This window comes from Dermacentor andersoni, chromosome 6 (assembly GCF_023375885.2).
Source record: "Dermacentor andersoni chromosome 6, qqDerAnde1_hic_scaffold, whole genome shotgun sequence".
In the NCBI taxonomy this organism is placed as follows: domain Eukaryota; kingdom Metazoa; phylum Arthropoda; class Arachnida; order Ixodida; family Ixodidae; genus Dermacentor; species Dermacentor andersoni.
The window spans coordinates 104936629-104954569 of NC_092819.1; the positions used below are offsets into that span (position 1 = coordinate 104936629).

The following is a 17941-nucleotide window of genomic DNA, read 5'->3' on the forward strand; positions in this document are numbered from 1 at the left end:
CAGATTTAATCAAGCACACAAAAATTGAGCAAAAACTTGGGCTTTAATAAATACGCTCCGAGGCAGTACTGCGGCACCTGCGAATTTCTTAGAATCTTTTTCAGAGAAGCGATATATAGTGGCAGATAATTCCAATAATTTTTTCACGCGTTTTCCTAACACTGCGCAGTCGCAGAGACAAACCTGCTCAGTCAAAGAAACTGTTCAAGCATCTGCTTTTTTGCCCCCGTTGTCGAAGGAAGATCTCAGAAGAATAGTTTTCAGTTTCCGACCTAATAAACAACCTGGTATAGATGGGTTGGCTGAGGCCACACTAAGAAGAAATTTTGATACATTAGCAGACATACTGCTTTTTTATGATTAATGGTTTTATAAGCACCGCATCAATTCCGGAGACATTAAAAACGGCGATTGTTAAGCCACTGTATAAAGCAGGAAACAATGATGAAGTTCAAAACTATAGACCTATCTCTGTTTTGCCTATGCCCTCCCAAATACTGGAACAGTTTCTGTTTGATTGTATGACTTCCTTCTTCAAGAAAGTTTCAATCCTAACACCAAGACAGTTTGGATTTGTTGCTGAGCGAGGTACTATTACACTGTTAGAAGATTTCACCAATGAATTATACTCTGCTCTAGATAAGAACCTGTATAGTTGTGCTTTGTTTTTGGATTTAGCAAAAGCGTTCGAAACTGTAAATCACGATATATTATTGGAAAAGTTGTTTCGTTTGGGCTTCAGGGGATCATTTTTTGATCTTATTTGCAATTATATACGTGATAGATCACAGGTGGTCATGGGCAGTAAAGAAATTGTTAGCGCTAGGAAATATATTACAGCTGGGTTTCCACAGGGATCCGTGTTGTCCCCTCTATTATTCAATTCATTTATGAACGACTTTCCCAAAATAATTACAAACGCCACTGTGTATCAATATGCAGATGATACAGTTCTACTCACTCGCCATATGCATTATGAGGAAGCTATTAGCGCCCTACAAAATGCAGTTCATAAGGCTATGCAATGGTTTGAAGGAAACTGTGTATACATCAATGCTAAAAAAAGCAAAATCATGTGCTTTCGTAGTCCATTAAAAACTCAAAAAATAAGCTTGCCAATATTTCTACATAATGAACATTGTATTTCGTGTGAATGTACTGCTATAGAATATGTGGAGACATTCAAATACCTGGGTATAATGTTCAACAGCGGCATGTCTTGGCAGCATCACATTGCGTTTTTATGTGGCAAACTACGGAGTGTTGCATATCTACTTTTTAACATAAAAGGTATAGTACCTCTACCAGTGAAGAAAATGATAGTGCATGCACTAGCGTACAGTGTGCTGAGGTATGGTATAACAACCTTCGCCTTTTGTACAGAGCGCTGGAAAAATCGGATTGATAAACTACTACAAATATATTTAAAAATGTTGCTTATGGTACTACACTACGCGACAAAAATATTTTTCAGGAATTAGGATTTTGCACATTGGAGGATTTATTTACCAGAACTGTTATTTTGCGGCATAATTGGAGCGATGAATTCAGAGAGGCATACGATGCACCTCGATTGTTAAGAAATAAAACACGTTTTAAGGTAACCTATTCCACTACTAAGTATGGTGAAGCGAGAAGTGAATACACCCCGAGAATATTTACCGATTTGGCCGATGAATTCTTTTCGGCAACTTCGAAAAAACAGTTGAAGAAATTATTGATGAAATGATGAAATGTAGTCCTGATTCTTTACTTAAGCTGTTTATGTGTTTCGCTTTATTTACTATGTCATTGTCTGTTAACGAGTAATACTACCAACCATTGTTCTGAAAGTTGAAAAAAGACGTGTTATGTAGATGTCTACCTTTTCACCTTTTATGTAAATATGTAACCACATCGCTGTACCGACTCTGCCGGGTCTAGTCGCACAAGTCCTCGTGGACTTAGCCAGGCCCGTTTCTTTGTTTTGCGTTTGGATGTGTGTCAATAAACATTATTATTATTATTATTATTATTATTATTATTATTACATGGTGTAAGCATGTAATACCATTGGCAACTACACGACAGGACAAATGAGGAGTTCGTAACAGAGAAACAACTGCTTTCAGCTCTATCGTGCACCATCGCATTACTGTAATGAAACATTGCAAGAGCGCGTTAGCAAATACACGCATAGCGTCGTGCTTGTTGAACCAGAAAAATGTGATATTTCAGCAACGCGCAGCGTTTTAATAGGATGCAAAGACGATGAGACTGGCCAAAAGTAAATATAAATAAACTTGTAAACGAAGTTTTCACATGCGAACCACTCTCATGTTCAATCACTGCCTATTTAGCAGAGGCTACCTGCCACGTGTCTTCACTAACTTGTGCCTCTTAACAACAACCACACTTTTCTGAAGCAGAATAATTGGGAAGAACGCTTACTTGTGCCATTCTCCCGCCCTCGCTACTTCAATACGTGTAGTTATCCTTCATATTCTCGAAAAAAAAAGAATACTTGACAACTTCGAATACAGAATTATCGAATTGAATACAAATGCAAAAGCAAGAACTAGTTGAGTCATATCAGAAACTTTTACTTAGGTATCGCGGAATTTCATTAAACTCCGCTCACATGTAAGTGCAAAGAGGAAGAAAACCATTCGAAGTATTTCGAGCATCTTTGTATGATCGAAAAAAAAATGAATTATGGAGTTTGTTGTGAAACTGCAGAGCGTAGTATAAGGCACGCTGTAGTAGAAAGTTTTTTTGATGACTTTGCACACCTTGGGTTTCCTTTTTTTTCGTGACGTGCCCCCAAATCACGGTAAACGAGCGTGTTTCCATTCCGCCCCAACAGAATGCTGGGATACATAGCCTGTGACTTCGCGCTCTCAGCATCGGCACTCCACAGCCACTGAGCTACCACTGGTCAAAGAAAGTACGTCGAAAAAAATTACACAGCGTTTAGCGCAACACTGCCACCTCCAAGAATCAGATATGAAACCAATTTTGTTTGCGAAACATAACGAAGAAATGTTCAGACAGGGAAAAAAACACTGCGACTCATAGTAAGGACACCGCACAGCTGGTGTTACCGCATCTACCGGTGTGACCTCTGCTGTGAAACGAAATAGCGGTCTTCTGCAACTTGCCGTCAGCAGATATAAGGTACAATGAAAGGCATTTTGGTTTTCATTACAGCATAGAACTATTTTTATGCTTCCTTGTAGAATGCTCTGCCTTGTTAAACTGCCCTCATTTCCAGGATGTGATGCTTAGTATTGAGCTCTCAATACAGATACACCGAAAAAAAGAAACGCATAAGTTCCGACCGCATTCGTTATGAAAAAGAAGTTGTGCTTTTTTTTTCACACGTGCAATAGAATTTGCGTCTGATGTTTCGTGTAGATCGAAAACAACGTCTGCGTACTTTAAATTTGAGTAATGCTCCCTTTTACGAAGTTTTATGCAGGCCAAATTTATTTATCGCCTTTCAAATTGCATATATAAGTTTTCCACAGCTGACCTTTGAGATGATACGCTGGAGGATAGCATGAAACGTAAATGGACAGGGTCTGTTATGAATGCTATGGTCAAAACAAGGATAGGCTTATTTCGTGAAGTAATATGATGTCCTGGTAATATAGAATTGTATTTCAGCTTTATGAAACAAATAACTTTTATAAATATTTTTGTTTGCGCTTCTGTCTTTACTCGTTCTTCAGCTGGGAGAACTGAGGAACAACGCAAACACGCACATCAACGAATACCCAAAAATCTTTGTTCTGCTTAAGGAAAAGTTCGTCAAATTCCCATCATTGCTTAGGCAAGTGTATCGAGGTAGCAGCATATCAGGAGCACTTGTGTTCAAATAGTGCAAGGTGTTCAAACAAGCGCACCAGGATGTATAAGATGACCGTAGGAGCTGGCCTTCAGCAAGCTGTACTGACCTTAACATGGAAAGAAAGAGGCATGTATTCTGCGCATATCATGCGCTAACCGGTAGAATTATCGTCAGCCAGTTGGACATGCAAAAGAAAATTGCTACTGACAATTTGGGCATGCGAAAAGTTTCCAGAAACATTGCGCCATGGTTGACTAATTCTGTTCACTAGCTCCGCATGCAGCTGTTCCAGGACGTCGTCGGACGTCAAACTTGTTTCCTAGTGTCAGCACTTAAGACGTGAAACTTCAGTGCGGCCACGAATCCAAGCGCCAGAACTATGGGTAATGTCTTCGTCGTTGTCAAGAAAAAGGAAGACAACACATTCGAAGTCAAAAGTGAAATCACGCTTAGACCTTTTTTAAGTGTGACAGATACGTGCACGGCTAGTTTCTGTCATCAAGACAAACAATCCGTCACCAAGTCACCAAGGACATCTTGCGGCGTTTACTTAGCTCATTCTGCAAGTATAGAAGAGAGCTGTGGCCGGCAACACCGTGGCCGCCACACCCGGATTATTCACCCATTAACAATGCCCTTAGCATCTGGCATTTGCTTCCCGAACATCTTCGTTTAAGAGCAATCGCCAAATTACCCTGATTCTTTTTATTCTCCAAGCTGAGCAGAGCTATCAACGGGACATCTCGGACCTACAGCACCAACTCTGGGCCGTCAAGCTGCCAAGGGCCAACAACCCTTGGCTGAAACCTAGGCGGGGTCCAGGCCCACCCCACCAAATCGCAGGGCACTGAACAAAATTGCCATTTGTTGGGCGTGTTGGTAAACCGAAAGGATATTTAGCGCCAGCAAACAAGGACGGAAGGGAGACGACAACACAATGCGCTAGTAGCGCATTGTGTTGTCGTCTCCCTTCCGTTCTTGTTTGCTGGCGCTAAATATGCTTTCTGAATAAAGTTATTTGAATGAATGAATGAATGAATGAATGAATGAATGAACACAGCTATCAGCGGGACCCGCTTTGATAGCGTCCAGGCCATTAAGAGCATCCGTAACGACGGAGCTGCGCGACATCGTAGAAGAATCTCTCGAGCAGTGCTTATAAGCGGAGGCAGGAAAGTAAGAAAGAAAGTCTGTTAAGCTTGACGAGGGTTATTTTAACAAGGATGCCATATATTTTCTCATTTTGCAGAAGAAAAGCTTGTCAGTGATGCTGGTCCAGTTGCTTTTCGGACAAACCTCGTATACTCCAGATATTGAAAGTGATGGAAAGCAATGATTCGCTATTTCTATTGTACGGTTATATTAATGTTAGGAAACTATCGTATATTTGAATATCAGCACAGATCCCTGCTTTCCCAAGAAGTTTGCAGACAAAAGAGGTGCCGACGCACAGTGTTATATACATTTGTAAATGAGGTCGATTTGTGAGCAGCTGTGTGGCGAATTGTCTAGGTTGCGCTGCCGTTGGCCTACGAGGGCTCTTTTTGGAATATTTTTCTGCTAACAAAAAAGTTGTTTTGTCATTTTCGCAAACCCAGATGCACTGTTGGGTCCCCTGTCATGTTCCATGTCGGGTTCAACGTCGGGCTCCCTGTCAGGCTCCACGTCGGTTCCCTGTCGGCTCTCTGTCAACTAGAGGTCGTGCTCCCATCACCTCTTCTTTTACTGCAGGTTTTACGCTGCGGTTAATGGGTATCTGCTTCGAAATAGCACTACCACAATTTCTGGTGTCGCGAGGATAAGCGCTTCATAACTAAACAGCCTCAAAGAAGTGTCGCACAAATAAAAAACGACACTTTCATCTATATGTGTCCGTTCATCGGCCTATCCCTCACTTTTTATCTTGAAAATACAGCAAAACCACGGAATCATGTTCCGGCACACCTGCGTTCAACCGATGCTTAACGAGTCAGGTTCAAAGGCGTGTTCCTACTCACTTTTGTTCCCGCGCTGTCGAACATGCTGATGAGGCTCTTCGCGTAGAAGAACATAAGGCCTCCATACAGCATGGCCTTGGTGCCTTCCCGGTAGTACAGCGGAGGAGCAAGGGCTCCCACAGCCAGCCTCACTTCATTCAGCAGGTGCTCGTATTGAGCGTAGGGCAGTACCGTGCTCTCAATCAGGCTATGTGCAAGGACTCCCGCCGCGGTGCCCGTGAGATTCCGTTCATTCCGCCTGGTCGCTATCCATATATTCATGAAGGTAGTGTCGTTCTTCTCGGGGAATTTGCCGTAAATGTCCTCGAGGACGTTGTCAGTGAGCAATTCCGCTGGTGGCCACAAAGCAGTGCGGACTCTAAGCAGCTTCTGCTTGGCGACGTGTTTCGTCTTTTCATCGAGCCACACCATAGCGGAGGCCTTGTTGAAGGTGACCTGCGGCGGAATATTATTTCCACTATTTCTCTTTCTTTTTCAAACAATCACCCTGTCTACATAGCAAACTTCAACACTCAGCATTTTCTCGTTCGTTATCACAACCCCCATCAATAGCGTCAATTATGTTTGCTCGCTGTTTGACGTTTATTACAGTAATTATGTTAATTGAAACTGTTACCGGTTATTTTCTCCACACGCTACCAGACCTTACCAGCTCCATTTCCTCGTAATGTTAAGTGGAGTTTTAGATACACCATGATTTCATACCACTGTCTTTTTGTCTGTGAACTGAAGTTTATCAGAATGTCAAGTTTGTGTGCAACGGCAAGCACGACGCATGCGTCTGGGTGAGGCATGGGTTATCAAAAATATTGGGGTGGAACAGTGATCGGTATGATATGGATGCGCGCCGTCGGCACCTACTGGGCGTCACATCCAGTGGCGCTAATTTTTCACTTATATATGCGCAATCTCTTCATCATTGCAAGATTTTTTATGATATGGTGCATGAGAATATGGTGTACTCAGAGCGCACTTCTGTGGTTTTCGTTAATATGAATGCATGTCTATTTTCTACACTGCACATCCTGCAATATTGCTGTTTTTACTGGTTGTACCATGACATGTCTTCCACTCGTGGGGTCTAGTTTACTCCCCAGCATTAGAGTGTTCTTTAGAGTGCAGATGCACTGAATATTTGAATCAACACAACTTCTTTTTATTCTTGCAGCATCCCACGCCTTACATTTGTCTTACGAGTAGTCCTTCTCGCAGGTACTTCCTCTGTACATCTCTATAGCACTGTCAAAGCATAAATTGTTGAATTTTCTTTCTGTGTCTGCATTTATGAAAAGATGAGCTAGCAAGCTTCGACGTCATCACAGGCTTGAAAAAGAGAGAAATCTTCCCGGCATCCGTACACCAAGTAAGCTCGCTGCTTCTAGAAGGGTGTATCATAACGCATTAACTACATAGCAGTCCTGCTCTCTCTATTGAGAACAGCTGCACACTGGTATATTTATCCATTTGATAAAAACTATCAAAGTGTTTAGACCAAGCTTGCTCCGCCATGCTCAGCTCGATCATCGCGCCATTTTCTGGCGGTTCGAAGTCCAGGATGCGCAGCGTTGTTTACAAATTCTCCCCTAAAAATTAAATTATGTCTCTTAATCTTTAAAAAAACACCAAAAATATTTTGCACACACCAGCAGGCGCTCCGTATTAATTTCTATATTCTAGTTTTCTTGAGATTCCACTGAAGTGTATGAGTCTGCTACGGACAATCCTGCTTTTTCAATACATAAAAGTATATCGATTTTTATACTTTTCTTGAATACCACATTGCTACCTGCCTCTTAGTATGGCTAACAAAGACACAATGTAAATTAGATCTTCCAAGGCTATCTTTACTTCTTCCGCCATTACTTGTGGGATTTCGAATTCCTCTAGTCTATTCTCTCTTCCATTATCGTCGTGGGTGCCTTAGATCACCTCTTGGGTCTGGAAAATGGCGCTGTACCAGCATCAAAATAATTACCGAGAAATAGCGCAAAAAAAGAAAAAAACCGGGACAAGGAAGGCCGACAGCACGGGTGATGACTACCAACAATAGGGTTTACATTTGCGAGCACAAATGTGTACGCATACTTGTCTCATCTTTTCGTGCCGTTTCTTCGTAATAAAGCTCAAATTCAGACCCTTTTAAATCATATTCATACAAGCGAGTGATCGATATATGCAATGTTCTAAGGAATTTGGAAAAGAAATCACAAAATGCCGTATACATGGTGTCCCACGTAACTTGAGGCAAACATTAAAAATATACAAATGGCACGTAGTTGGACAGAACCAAGGTAATGTTTTTTGCCGCCGCTTGAATATACTTAGATTATCTTTTTTGCACCCTGCATAATGAGATGATTACTCTAATTTATTCTATTTCTTTTGTTTTATATATAGGCCAATCACCATGCGCTGATTTTAGCAGGCTGGTACAAACCTAATTAATGAAACGGTATGTACGGAAGAATGTACCGATTAATAACACTAAGAAAACTATTATATAAACAAATACAAAGCATACAGGTTGGGCGCACACGAGGTTACACCAAATAACTAAAATATTGTCATTGCAAACATGAGAAACAAAATAGTGTCACTGTAAACATGATAAAAAAGAATTTATTGCTAAGTCGCCTAAGGTGATCGTCCAAATTTCCGGCGACGACGACGACGTCATCCAAGTAAACAAGACAGGTCTGCCACTCAACCTTGCTAACACCGTGCCCATGACGCGTTGGAACTTTGCAGACGCCTAGCGCAATCCGAATCGCATGACCTTCAACTCGTAGAGGCCGTCTGACGTGATGAAGGCTGTCCTTTGGCGATCTCTCTCGACGACTTCTATTTGCCAGTAGACTTGAGATCCATCGACGAAAAATATTTAGCGTTTCAGAGACGTTTCAATGCATTCTCTGTCTATGGGATGGGGTAAACATCCTTCTTCGTGATCTTTTTCAGTCGACGATAATGGACGCAGAAATGTAGGGTTCCATCCTTTTGCTTCACGAAGACTACAGGAGATGCCCACGGGCTTTTCGATGGCTGGATGTTGTCGTCGAGCTGCATTACGTCGACTTGTTGCCTAATAACTTCACGCTGTCGCGTCGAAACTCGGTAAGGGCTCTTGTGGAATGGTTGAGTGCACTGTTCGGTTATTATGCGATGCTTTGCGACTGGTGTTTCTCGAATCCTCGATGACGTCGAACAGCAGTCTTTCTATCGTCGAAGCACGCTTCTGAACTGTTGCTGCTTAATCAAGGGGAGACTTGGCCTTATGTCGAAGTCTGTTTTTGGAACTACGGTCGTTGGTGTAGATGCGGCAGAATTGGAAAGGACAAACGCATTACAGTTTCCATAATTTCCTCGATGTATGCGATCGTCGTGCCCTTGATGTGCGTGGACTCCTGTCTGAAGTTGTTAGCAACACTTTCGTTTTTCCTCCGTGCAGTCGAGCGATCCCTCTTGCGATGGAAATTTCCCGGTCGAGCAGCAGACTTTCGTCACCCTCGATGACGCCTTCTACATCGGCATGTGTTTCGGTGCCGACGGAAATGAGAATGCTGGATCAGGGCGGGATGCTGCCTTGATTTTCGAGCACACTCAAGGCAAGGTGACTACGAAAGCTCTCTGGCGGTATCGCTTGGTCTTCTTCGGATAGCGTTATCGACTTCCGTCTTCAGGTCGATGATCGCGCCGTGTTGATTCAGAAACACCATGCAGAGAAACGTCTCGTGAGCACTGTTGAAGGGTAACGAATTCCAGTCAGCGTTATAAGGTGTCCTCCAGTGGTCCGTATTTGCGGGCCTTCCCATGCAGTTTTAACTTTCTTCACCTGGGTACTAATGGGTGCACTCATGACGGAGTAGTCGGCTCCTGTGTCCACTAAGGTGGTGACTGTATGGCCGTCGGGAAGCACGTCAGGATCGGTGGTTCTTGGCGTCGGATCACAGCTACGTCGTGTCGAACTGAAGCTGGAACGTCGCGTCGTCGGGTCGTCTTTCATTGGCGTATTCTTGACTTTCAAGCTTCTCCTGGATGGCGTGGTCTTGCTTATATGTCGTCGAATAAGTCTTTTCGGCATGTTCGTTGGCGGTGGATGATCTTCATCAGTTCGACGAACAGCAACCGCACCTCCATCGGTTGCTGCCTTTAGTTTTCCGGGTATGGGCTGACGGACCGGCCCCGGGCTGGGCCATTGTGTGGACGGCACTTCGGCGACAGGTAGCGACCTGGCGGCGGTGAAAGGGACAGTCGTCGAGGGCTCCACTATGTGGCAGCGAGATATTCGGCGATGTCACGTGCGCATTCACCTTGCTGTGGGCGCGGTGCGTTGATGGCAAACCCTCGCAGTCCCATCTCGCCGTAAGGGCATCGGCGGTAGATGTGTACGGCTTCTCCGCAGTGATAGATAGCAAAGCGGATGGTGTTCGGGGGCGCGCCAAATGTCCGTCTTCCTCGGTCGGCTGCGCTGGTCGACGGGCGGGCGTACTGCCGGAAGCGCCGGTGGACGGCGGAATTGCGGCGTTACAGGACCCTGGCGCGGACGCGGAGGGGGGCCGTGACGGCGGGCTACAGCGGCGTACGTCATCGCTTGCGGCTGAGGCTGCGGCAATTTAGGGGCTACTCCGAAGTGTTGGAGCTCCTCACGTACGACGTAGGCAAATGAAGCCACTTGGGGCTGTGATAAAGAGAACAGATTCTGTAGCTCCTTCCGCACGACCGCGCTTATAGATTCACGCAGGTCGTCGGTGGCCAGTGACTGAACTCCGGCGTAGTTTGTTGCGGCAGTTGAATTGCCAGTTCCGCGTTTCCAGCGTCTTCTCGATGCTGGTGGCCTCACGAAGAAACTCGTCGACGGTCTTTGGTGGGCTTCGTACCATTCCGGCGAAACGTTCCTCCTTCACACCAAGCATGGGTAAACGGACTTTCTCTTCCTCGGAAATTTTTGGGTCGGCGTGGCGGAATACGCGGCTCATCTGTAAAGGTGGCAAGATTCTCGTTTGGTTGCTGCTCTCAAACTTAGCCCTTTCTTTCCGGACGATGCTCGTGAAAGACCGCTGGAAGTTACTCCGGAACATCTCCCACGTTGTAAGGGTCGACACCCGGTTCTCGAACCACGTCCTCGCGGCACCTTGCAACGAGAAGTACACGTGGCGCAGCTGGTGCTCAGAGGTACAGTTGTTGAAAACCGAGCCTTTTTCGGAAGTCTCGAGCCAGGTTTCTGGATCCTCCAAAGAAGCCCAACGGAAGGTAGGTGGCTCTCTAGGTTGTTGAAGCACAATGGGGGACGATTGCTCGCGCTCGCCCGTTCATATAGCAGCCAGTTTTGAGCGTAAGTTCTATCCGTTCCGGAAACGGTGCCGAGGTCGCGCGATTGAGCGACGATGACGGTAGGCGCAGGTGACGGCATGCTCGAAGCGTTGTCGCCTTGAGCTGGCATTGCCGATGCAGCCAAAGAGCGCCCACTGCGTAACCCCGTCGTGCGTCTGGGAGCGCCGCAAACTTCCACCAACATGCTACGAGGAAACGAGAGATTTGAAATGTATTGACAGTATTGACAACCCGTTCATCGGCATAGAAGGCAACCAGGCAGAAGACAGCCCGCGCGACAAGAGCTATCGTCGTCGACGTCTTCTGTACTGTCAGCAGCGTTGTCTCTGGTAATGTTTGGTAACAAGATATATATATATATATATATATATTATAATACCGAGACCGATCAAGTTGTCCAGCGCTGTTTATTCCACCAAAGGCAACGCCCCCAGCTCACGCGCGAAGAAGTCGAAGAACAGTGAAGATGATGATGGCTATGTACAAATGAAAACGACGAAGTACGTTAATAGTGCTTACACTAACTTCCCCCCGTCATGGAAGCGGCCAGCCTGGCCGCAGATTAGAGATTATCTAAACGGGGAGTGAAGGGCTTCATGCGCGAGACGTGAACAATTTCAGCATTCCGGCGGCGCCGGTCAGTGACGGAGTGTACTGGGCGAACGAGATAGTTCACTGCAGATGTTTGCTGCACAACGGTGTATGGGCCAATGTAGCGTGGAAGGAACTTCTCACAGAGGCCTGGGGTGCGGACTGGAGTCCAAAGCAGGACTTGGTCTCCAGGGTGAAAACGTAGGTCACGGCGTTTGTTGTCGCAGTAACGCTTGCGCTCAGCTTGGGTAGCTTCTGTGCTTTGCCGGGCGATTTGACGGCAATGTGCAACTCGGGCAGCGAAATCTTCCGGAAGCGACGCGTTAGGCGAAGAAGGTGCGAAAAATAGTTCTCTGTCGAATATGGTGGAAGGAGATCGTCCATACACAAGGAAGAAAGGGCTGTAGCCGGTAGTTCGTTGAATAGCAGTGTTATATGCGAATGTCACAAAAGGAAGAATTTTATCCCAGTCAGTGTGGTCAGGACGGATGTACATGGAAATCATGTCAGACAGCGTACGGTGGAAGCGCTCAGTAAGGCCATTGGTTTGCGGATGATAAGTGGACGTAGATTTGTGGACGGTATTAGTGGCTCGAAGAACTTCCTCGAGGACTTGTGAAATGAACGCCTTGCCACGGTCACTGAGAAGAACGCGAGGAGCCCCATGGCGCAAGACGATGGCGCGCAAGAAAAAGTCGGCGACCTCAGAAGCGGTGCCGGATCGCAGAGGGGCAGTCTCGGCATATCTTGTTAAATGGTCGACCGAAGTGACAATCCAACGGTGACCGGAGGGTGTCAACGGCAAGGGACCATATAAATCAATGCCAACAAATTCAAAAGGTGCGTCCGGGCAAGGGAGAGGTTGTAGTAAACCGGCAGGAGGGGATGTCGAGCGTTTGCGGTGCTGACATGACGCACAAGAGGCAATGTATTTGGCCACCGTTGAGGATAGGCCAGGCCAGAAGCAGCGGGTCTTTATGCGGTCGTAAGTCTTGTGGAAGCCTAAGTGGCCAGCCGATACATCGTCGTGAAGTGCCTCTAATACCCGCAAACGAAGGCAGCGAGGTAGAACTGGGACCCACCGGTGACCTGTTGGGTGGTAAATGTAGCGGTGTAGCACGCCACCTTGAAGGCGGAATTGTCGAAGTTGGCGTCGCAAGCGGCTGTTGGGCGGTTCGGCGAACCCACTAAGGCGATCCATGAGAGCTCGACAGTAGGAGTCGGCCCGCTGAAGCGAGACGAAATCAGAGCGTGATGAAAGCGTAACTTGGTCCAGGGATGTTATCGAGAGTTGGTGAGAGGCAGGCGTAGCATCGGAACGACGTGGTTGGGAAGACGACGGCGCGTTACCTGGAGAGAGTGAGAGTGGGCAGCGAGACAATGCGTCTGCATCATGATGGTGTTTTCCAGACTTGTACGTTATAGTGAAGTCATATTCCTGCAAGCGGAGTATCCAGCGTCCTAAGCGTCCTGACATGTTTTTCATTGATGACAGCCAACACAGAGCATGATGGTCGGTGACGATGGTGAAGTGGCGGCCGTAAAGGTATGGGCGAAATTTCTGAATCGACCAAACAATAGCCAGGCACTCTTGCTCTGTAATGGTGTAGTTCCGCTCAGCTGGAGAAAGTGTTCGGCTGGCATATGCTATGACTTGCTCTTTAGATGCTGTATTACGTTGCAGAAGTACTGCGCCAATACCTTGTGCGCTTGCGTCAGTATGGAGTATGGTGGGGGCACGATTATCGAAGTGGCGAAGCACTGGTCCGGAAGTAAGATGCCGCTTAAGAGCTTGAAAAGCCGACTCGCAGTCGCTAGTCCACGTGAAAGAGGCACCGGTAACCAGTAGCTTGTGTAGAGGAGCTGCTATTGCTGCGAAGTTGCGTATAAACCTACGAAAATATGACGCCAAGCCGAGGAAACTACGTAGATCTTTCTGTTGCTGGGGGCGAGGAAACTGAAGAACGGCACTAATCTTGTCGGGGTCAGGCTGGATGCCATCTTTTGAGACGACGTGACCCAATACTTTTATTGTTTTGGTTGCAAATTTGAATTTTTTTGTATTGATCTGGAGACCAGCATTCGCAAGGCACTTGAGAACTTCGTCTAATCGTTGAAGATGTTGGCTGAAGTCAGACGAAAAGATGACAATATCGTCCAGATAACAGAGGCATGTCTTCCATTTTAGACCACGAAGTACGTTGTCTATCATGCGCTCAAATGTGGCAGGAGCATTGCAAAGGCCAAAAGGCATCACGTTAAATTCATAAAGGCCATCCGGTGTAGCGAATGCGGTCTTTTCTTTGTCAGTCTCGTTCATCGGAATTTGCCAATATCCTGATCGAAGATCAATGCTGGAGAAATACTCCGCCCCTTGTAGTGTGTCCAAAGCGTCGTCAATTCGAGGTATTGGATATACGTCCTTGCGTGTGATCTTATTGAGCGCTCGATAATCCACGCAAAAGCGAACTGAGCCATCTTTCTTCTTTACCAGGACCACGGGAGACGCCCATGGGCTAGATGAAGGTCGTATTATCTTCCGCGCAAGCATGTCAGCGACCTGTTGTTCAATGACCTTTCGTTCGGACGGCGATACACGATAGGGGCGTCGTCGTATTATAGCGGAACCTTCGGTTTCGATACGGTGTGTAGCCGCAGGAGTTTGGCTCAACACAGAGGAACAGCTATCGAAACAGGCTTTGTGTTTTGCCAAGACCACCATTAAGGCTTCGGACTGCGCGGCTGTTAGGTCAGAACCAAGAACGGCTGGAGGAGGGAAAGAATCATCCAAACCTGAGGTTGGTGCTGGCGATGAAGAAGGGCAAAGCGTGACTAGAGAGATTGGTTGAGTGTCGGCGAGGGTTGCCACAGTCATTCCTTTGGGCAGCATCACAGGATCTGGGGTCGTGTTGCAAGCAGGCAGAAGGGCGCGGCCGCGTGAAAACCGGACGAGACAGGTGGCAATGAGAATTCCGCGAGAAGTACAGCGGGAAGAAGGGGCGACTAGGGCGTCTCCGTCGGCGATCTGACTGGACGTTACGGCTACAACGTCTTCGTGACCAGGACGCAGGACGTAGTCTGAAGCGAGGACCAAGTTCACGCATGAAAGTGAAGAGTCCGCAACAGGTTCAAGCTCTGTATCTGTGATGTGGACAACTTCTTCTCTACATGAAATGACGGCTGAAGCAGAATGTAGGAAGTCCCAACCAAGTATAAGTTCATGGATACACGTTGGAAGGATGATAAACTCGATGTGGTGGCGTATGCCGTCGATGAGAACACGAGCAGTACACTGTCCGTCAGGGTGAATGAATGCATTATTAGCGCCACGCAAAATAGGTCCAAGATAAGGCGTTTTTACTTTACGGAGCCGGGAACACAGATCACTCCGAAGAACAGAAACCGCGGCACCGGTATCGATGAGAGCTGATGCGGGAACACCTTCGACAGTCACAGAAAGCATGTTGGCCGGGCGAACAGGAGGAATTTTTGAAGACCGATAAGAAGCAGTTTCCCCTCCAAAAACTGCAACAGTTAGTTTTCCGAGTGCTGGTCGACAAAATGGGAAGTGGGACGAAGTGGTGATGTAGAGCGCAGGTAAGGGGATGGAGAACGACGTCTGGCCGAACGGGAACTATGAGGCAGATTGGGAGCAGCTGGTGGAGACGGAGAACGCTGTTGAGGGAATGAGTGCGGTCCGGGATAGTAGTCGTCTGATCGGCGAGTGCGGTCTCTTTCGTGCTCAGCATAGCCTCGCCTTTCATCCTGCTGGCGCCGGCGGCAGAAGCGAGATATATGGCCGCGTATGCCACAGTAAAAACAAACCGGACGAGGTGGACGCCACTGAGGGTACGATGGCGCAGCAAGTGCTCTGGTTCCCATCGAAGCCAAATGGTCATAGGAAACGCCAGTAGGCACGGAAGTCACGGTAGGGGTGGGTAGCGAAACAACATCCGCGTAGGTAGGGGTGGAGCGCGCTACCGGAGCAAGATGCGTCGTGGGTGTAGTCATCGCTGTCAACTCCTGCTTTACGACCTCGCGCAAGTCGAAGGTGGGGGTTGGTGCGCAGGCAACAGGGGGACGCTTTAGGTCTTGTAGTTGAAGCTCCTCGCGGATGATGGTGCGGATAAGAGCACGTAGATCTGGAGAATGAGCAACCTGAGGATCGCTGCTGTCATGTGGAAGACGAATAGACTGCAGCTCGTCGAGGCGTTGACACGTTGAAGTGATGTCTTGGACAGAAGCCGGATTTTGCACGATTAAGGCGTTGAACGCGACAGGCCCAATGCCTTTTAAGATGTGGCGAACGCGTTCGGCTTCCGTCATGCTAGGATTCGCACGGCGGCACAGAGCCAAGACATCCTCTATGTATGAGGTGTAAGACTCTTGGGGAAGTTGGCGGCGCGTTCCCAGCTTCTGTTTGGCGACTTCTGCACGGCCAGACGAGGAAGCGAAGATTTGCCGCAGCTTCGAGGTAAACGTGGACCAATCCGCGATGTCGGATTCGTGGTTGAAATACCACGTCTTTGCAACACCGGTCAAGTAGAAGGCGACGTGCCTCAATTTCTGGGTGTCGTTCCACTTGTTACAAGAACTCACGCGGTCGTAGTGGTCGATCCAATCGTCTACGTCATCACCGCGGAGTCCCGCAAAGACAGGGGGATCGCGCTGAGGGCTCGTCACAGTCCAAGAGGGCGCCGCAGGTGGGGTCGTCTGTGTGGTAGGGTTTGAGGCGCCGGAAGGGCCGGGGTCGGAAGTGTCCATTGTTGTAGGGGTAGCTGGGTGCAGGCGGCGACCGGAACGGAGCTCCAGGGAGGACGGGAACGCGAGAGGACGTCGGGATCTTGACGTACCTCCACCACTTTATAATACCGAGACCGATCAAGTTGTCCAGCGCTGTTTATTCCACCAAAGGCAACGCCCCCAGCTCACGCGCGAAGAAGTCGAAGAACAGTGAAGATGATGATGGCTATGTACAAATGAAAACGACGAAGTACGTTAATAGTGCTTACAATATATATATATATATATATATATATATATATATATATATATATATATATATATATATATATGTATATATATATATATGTTACGACGCGTTCAACGCCTTAATCGTGCAAAATCCGGCTTCTGTCCAAGACATCACTTCAACGTGTCAACGCCTCGACGAGCTGCAGTCTATTCGTCTTCCACATGACAGCAGCGATATATATATATATATATATATATATATATATATATATATATATATATACTTTTGCGCATTTATGTACATTTCTGTACATGTATGTACGTTTCCCTGTATCACAATATGTTTCATCGGCAATATTTCGCTTACTAATGTACGTAACGTTTATATTTATTTATTCAGTGCAACAATCACCTTATGCAATAAAAATTCAATGTATTCGCCTGCTCAAAACTTGTGTATATTTATTATGTCCAAATAATCTGCTCTCTGTATAGCGTCGTAACATGTTGATCATTTTTTTTACAAATGAACACGGCTACCATTCGACATTTTTCTTGGCAGTTCGTATTTCAGATTGCGATACATTAGAAAAAGTTTGATTATCAGCAAATAACTTTCAATTCAAGACTTGTGCATTTGTTTACTTTTAACTCGTAAGTATTTCATTCACGAATAAGTATATTAGTATAAAACATTATATAACATTATACTACGAAACGAATGACTAAGTAAATTTTCAGTTGTAAGGGTGCTACCAGGCCCCGCACAGTCTCCAGTTCCAGCAATCGCAGAGAGGGCGAGAAATCAACCGCGGCGCGTTCCAGCATGAAGCGCGCAAGTGGAGCTACTGTAATTTGGGGGCACACTTTAATTTGTATTGTTTCTGCAATGGCAGCTCAACACGGCTAAACATTGTCAATAAATGTACATATAGTTACCAAGAACTGTTTAACATGTCTTTTTGTTACAAAATAAGTATACAGTTGTTTTTAGTGCACTTCTGTTATTGAAGTCCTTGTTTTATTACTTCAATAAAGGTATCGAGACCTCATTGACATCTGATATGGAGCAGCCCACTGGTATCGATTCCAATTGGTGGCTTTTATCGATTCGAATTGTACGGCGGTAATGTTTGTGAACGCGGTGGTCGTTTTCTTAAAGCAGCACCACAGAGGCTCGTTTTAATAAGATCACAATATCTCAGTCACTTTATAC

At 46.3% G+C, this 17941-nt stretch overlaps 1 protein-coding gene across 1 annotated transcript in view; it reads right to left on the reverse strand.

Moving 5' to 3' along the window:
• LOC129382409 (membrane metallo-endopeptidase-like 1) overlaps nt 1-17941 on the reverse strand; it is a 75399-nt gene that overhangs the window by 12082 nt on the left and 45376 nt on the right. The window contains exon 5 of the mRNA XM_055066290.1: nt 5830-6264. Within this exon, the coding sequence (XP_054922265.1) occupies nt 5830-6264 (435 nt within the window). The remainder of the gene's footprint in view (nt 1-5829; nt 6265-17941) is intronic.